Source organism: Myotis brandtii, unplaced genomic scaffold (genome assembly GCF_000412655.1).
Source record: "Myotis brandtii unplaced genomic scaffold, ASM41265v1 scaffold68, whole genome shotgun sequence".
Classification (NCBI taxonomy): Eukaryota; Metazoa; Chordata; class Mammalia; order Chiroptera; family Vespertilionidae; genus Myotis; species Myotis brandtii.
Window position 1 is genome coordinate 764,603 of NW_005370657.1, and position 4,021 is coordinate 768,623.

The 4,021-nt window shown below is 63.4% G+C and overlaps 2 protein-coding genes across 2 annotated transcripts in view; one reads left to right on the forward strand and one right to left on the reverse strand.

Annotated features, from left to right (window-relative positions):
• The window catches only part of ZDHHC12 (zinc finger, DHHC-type containing 12), a 590,635-nt gene extending 587,282 nt beyond the window's left edge, over window positions 1-3,353 (forward strand). The window contains exons 3-7 of the mRNA XM_014529323.1: window positions 3-66; window positions 1,672-1,802; window positions 2,136-2,213; window positions 2,397-2,563; window positions 2,746-3,353. Coding sequence (XP_014384809.1) covers window positions 3-66; window positions 1,672-1,802; window positions 2,136-2,213; window positions 2,397-2,563; window positions 2,746-3,073 — 768 coding nt within the window. The 3' untranslated portion in view covers window positions 3,074-3,353. The remainder of the gene's footprint in view (window positions 1-2; window positions 67-1,671; window positions 1,803-2,135; window positions 2,214-2,396; window positions 2,564-2,745) is intronic.
• Window positions 3,285-4,021, reverse strand: part of PKN3 (protein kinase N3) — a 9,809-nt gene continuing 9,072 nt past the window's right edge. The window contains exons 21-22 of the mRNA XM_005881390.2: window positions 3,894-3,974; window positions 3,285-3,806 (exon numbers count right to left, since the gene is read on the reverse strand). Coding sequence (XP_005881452.1) covers window positions 3,594-3,806; window positions 3,894-3,974 — 294 coding nt within the window. The 3' untranslated portion in view covers window positions 3,285-3,593. The remainder of the gene's footprint in view (window positions 3,807-3,893; window positions 3,975-4,021) is intronic.

Genomic DNA, 4,021 nt, shown 5'->3' on the forward strand with positions numbered 1-4,021 from the left:
TGGTGCGGACCGGGCACACGGTGCTGACCTGGGGAATCACGCTGGTGCTCTTCCTGCACGACACCGGTGAGCCGGACCCGCGCCACCCGGACCCACCCGCTCCCCCGTGGTCCCCCAGACATTTGGGTCTTACTGGGTCCCCCGCCGAAGCCCCAGAGCCCCGGGGGGACCACCCGTCTCCGCCGGCTCCCGAGGCCCCTTCCCCGCCTGTCATTCCGAGAGTTTCCGCCTAAGACCCCGTCAGTCCCTAATTCATCCCAGCGTCTTCCTGGTCCCTGCCAGATGCCCTGTCCATCCCGGACCCATGCGATGGCCACCTGATCCGATGACCAAGTCCAGCCCCCATCTCCCCTGGTCTCAGGATCGACCGATCCTGCCCGGGAATTGACTCCCAACCTTCCCTCCGCCGCCCAAGTCCAGGCTCCCCATCCTCAGGCAAGAGAGCACCTCACAGGGGAGTGACCCCTCCTCCATGTCCCCACCCTTGCTTCTTGCCCTAGTAGCTCTCACCCCACAGACACCCCCACTCCCATCCCTCCCCTTGGGTTCCCACCCCTCCTTGCTTCAGCCTACCCCCCTGGGCCCGGGTGTTCTCACTTTCCTCCTAAGACCTTCTCAAGTTTCCTCCACAGTCTTTGCCCTTTATTTTTTTAAATATATTTTTATTGATTTCCGAGAGGAAGGGAGGAGAGCTAGAAACATCAGTGATGACAGAGAATCATTGATCGGCCGCCTCCTGCACACCCCACACTGGTGGAGTCCACAACCCAGGCGTGTGCCCTGATCAGGACCTGAAACGTGACCTCCTAGTTCATAGGTCGATGCTCAACCACTGAGCCACGCCAGCCGGGCCAGTCTTCGCCCTTTAGCCTAAAAACCTGCTCAGTCTCCCCATCAGAAAGAAACCCCCCTTCTTTCTCTGCTCCTTTTACAACCGGAGTTGTTCACTCTGCTGTCTGGCTATCTCACACCCCTCGTATCTTAGTGCACCCCCCCACTCCCCGCCTCCCCCAAATCCTCAGTCACCTCTTTGGTCTGGACCCTTCCTGGCCTGGGACGCCATCCTGCCCCTCTTTGCAGCATCTGAGCCTGCCTCCCCAGTCACCTCTTTGGTCTGGACCCTTCCTGGCCTGGGCCGCCATCCTGCCCCTCTTTGCAGCATCTGAGCCTGCCAGTCCCGCCTTCCTGTCTGTCTCATGAGCCTCTCAGACCTGGCTGGTCTCCCACGGTGGAGCCAGAGGCAGGGACCCCCTCCTTCCTCTCCCCGACATCCAGTCAGGTCTGGCCCCTTCACTCCCTAACCCCCATCTGTCCATCTCCTCCTCTCCGCTCTCATCCAGCCACCTTCCTCTCCCTTCTGGACAGCCCTCTCTCTGTGCCTCCAGGCTTCCCCTCTGATCACCTTCACTGGGAAGGTTTCCAGATCTGCCCTCTAACCTTCCATGATTCCCTGTTGCCCTCCAGAGAGTAGAGATGAACTGCCTTTCTCTTTTTTTGCTGGTCCTGAACTGTACCTATGCAGGAGACACACCTGGCCACTCATCAAACCCCATCTCTAGGCCTTTGCTCAGCCAGCACACACTCCCCCCTCCACCTGTACCTGCCCCCTGCCCTTCCCCCAAACCCCCTCCTGTCCCCCAGCCCGGCCTCACTCTCCTCTGGCCTCGGCAGCACTGCGACAATGGGAAGAACAGGGGGAGCTTTTCCTGCCCCTCACCTTCCTGCTCCTCGTCCTGGGCTCCCTGCTGCTCTATCTGGCCGTGTCACTCATGGACCCAGGCTACGTGAACATCCAGCCCCAGGTAACCAGGGGGCCCCTGGGGAATTGAACCCCTCCTCCCACCAACAGGGGACCCAAGGCCCCAATAACAGTCTCATGCCAGGTTCTGTGTGGAGGGCTTTTCTGGGGCATCTCAGTGAATCCTCTTGCCAGCCCTAGAAACCCATCTGCAATGAGGAAATGGCCAAGGCCCAGAGAGGGAAAGCAACTGGCAAGGGTCACACAGCCTCACTAGGTCCAGGGCACTGTGCCCCACTCTACCACCTCATTACACATGGGATGGCCTCCAAAATGTGTTCACCAGCCACCTGCCTCCCCAGGGGACCCCCATCTTATGCCCTGCCCCCATTTTCAGGAGGAGGCCAAGGAGGAGCAGACAGCCATGGTTCCTCCGGCCATCGCCCTTCGGCGCTGCAGACACTGCATGGTGCTGGTGAGTGGCTCAGGGACTTCCTGGAGGGTCAGGGGTAAGGTTGAGACCGATCGCCTCCTGCCCCAGCGCCTTGGCCTCACCCCCCAGGCCTCCCAAATCCAGGCCCCGACCTCCCACCCTCACCCTTGCCCTCACTGTTGGTCTGGAGAGGAGCCAGTGTCGAGCCCGACTCTCTGTGCCCAGCAACCCCTGCGGGCCCGGCACTGCAGCGAGTGCCGCCGCTGCGTCCGCCGCTACGACCACCACTGCCCCTGGATGGAGAACTGTGTGGGGGAACGGAACCACCCGCTCTTCGTGGCCTACCTGGCGCTGCAGCTTGTGGTGCTTCTGTGGGGCCTGTACCTGGCATGGTGGGTCCCGCCGCTGCCCTGTGTGTGTGGGGAGGGGAGGGGGGGCAGCATGTGCCCACAAGGTGTGCACAGCCGGACACCTTCAGGGGCCCGACCCTTCACCATTGGCCTGCCCTCCTGGGCTCCCTGGGGCGCCCTGCCTTCTCCCAGCTCTGGGCCCCCATCCCTCTGCTGCCCCACAGGTCCGGCCTCCGCTTCTTCCAGCCCTGGGGGCTGTGGCTGCGGTCCAGCGGGCTCCTGTTCGCCACCTTCCTGCTGCTCTCCCTCTTCTCCATGGTGGCCGGCCTGCTCCTGGCCTCGCACATCTACCTGGTGGCCAGCAACACCACCACCTGGGAGTTCCTCTCCTCGCACCGCATTGCCTACCTCCGCCAGCGCCCCGGCAACCCCTTTGACCGGGGCCTGGTCCGCAACCTGGCCCACTTCTTCTGCGGATGGCCCTCGGGGCCCTGGGAGACCCTCTTGGCCGAGGAGGAGGAAGAGGGTGAGGGCAGCAGCCAGGCTGTTTAGGGTCGCAGGAGGCAGAGCCACCATCTTGTGCCTGAAAACGAAGGGTGGACCCCGAGGGCCTGGGGCTGCTCACGTCTGCCCACACCTCCCAGCCTCAGAGCAGACTGACCTCCAAAGGAAGGAGGGGAGGAAGAGGACCTGTGCGGGGCTAGGGCCCCAGTGCCCGGGGCATCCGGAACCTTCCACCCTCCGAGCCAGAATCCCTCCAGTGCACAGTTTCGCATATTTAATAATCCATAAAGCAAGTCAAGTATTAAAAACCAAACCAAATTGCTCCTCACCATGCCACCCTTTCTGTCCACGTCTGGCTGAGAGATGGGAAGGGCGGGGGGAGGAGGAGGGGAGCACCAGGCCCAGAGACTGAGCCGAGCCACCCCCTCGAGTCCGAAGGGCTGATAAATACCAGGCAAGGCCTGGCCTCCAGGGCAGGGCGGGTAGCTGGGCAGACAGGTGGGCAAGGGAGGCTCTAAGAGTCGGGGGGCGGGGTGGGGGGCAGGAGACAGGGACACGGGAAAGGCCCTCAGGGCTCCAGGAATCGCTCTGACACGAAGTCGAAGTCCCGGAAGGCGGCCTGCTGGCGGGCAGTGAGGGGGCCGCGGGGGTCTGGCGGGGTCAGGGCAGGCGGCAACCCCGTGAACTCGCCCTCGAAGTAGCGCAGGTCTGTGGGCCCGCAGAGGGTGGGTGCAAAGGGGGGCTGGACAGCGCGGGCCAGCAGAGCCTGCCAGTCGGTGGTCTGGGGACAAGGGCAGAGGTGCCTGAGGTGACGGCAGTGGCAGCCCACGCGGTCCCTCCGCACCTCCCACTGCGCCCGGCCACTCACCCCGAAGAAAGGCTGTGTCTTGATCTCCTCGGCGTCCTGCTCGCCGGCCCCCAGGCGCTTCTCCGGGCACTTCTGGAGGAGCTGGGCGAGAGCAGTATTCACCGAGGGCACTGGGCCCCAGGCTGCCG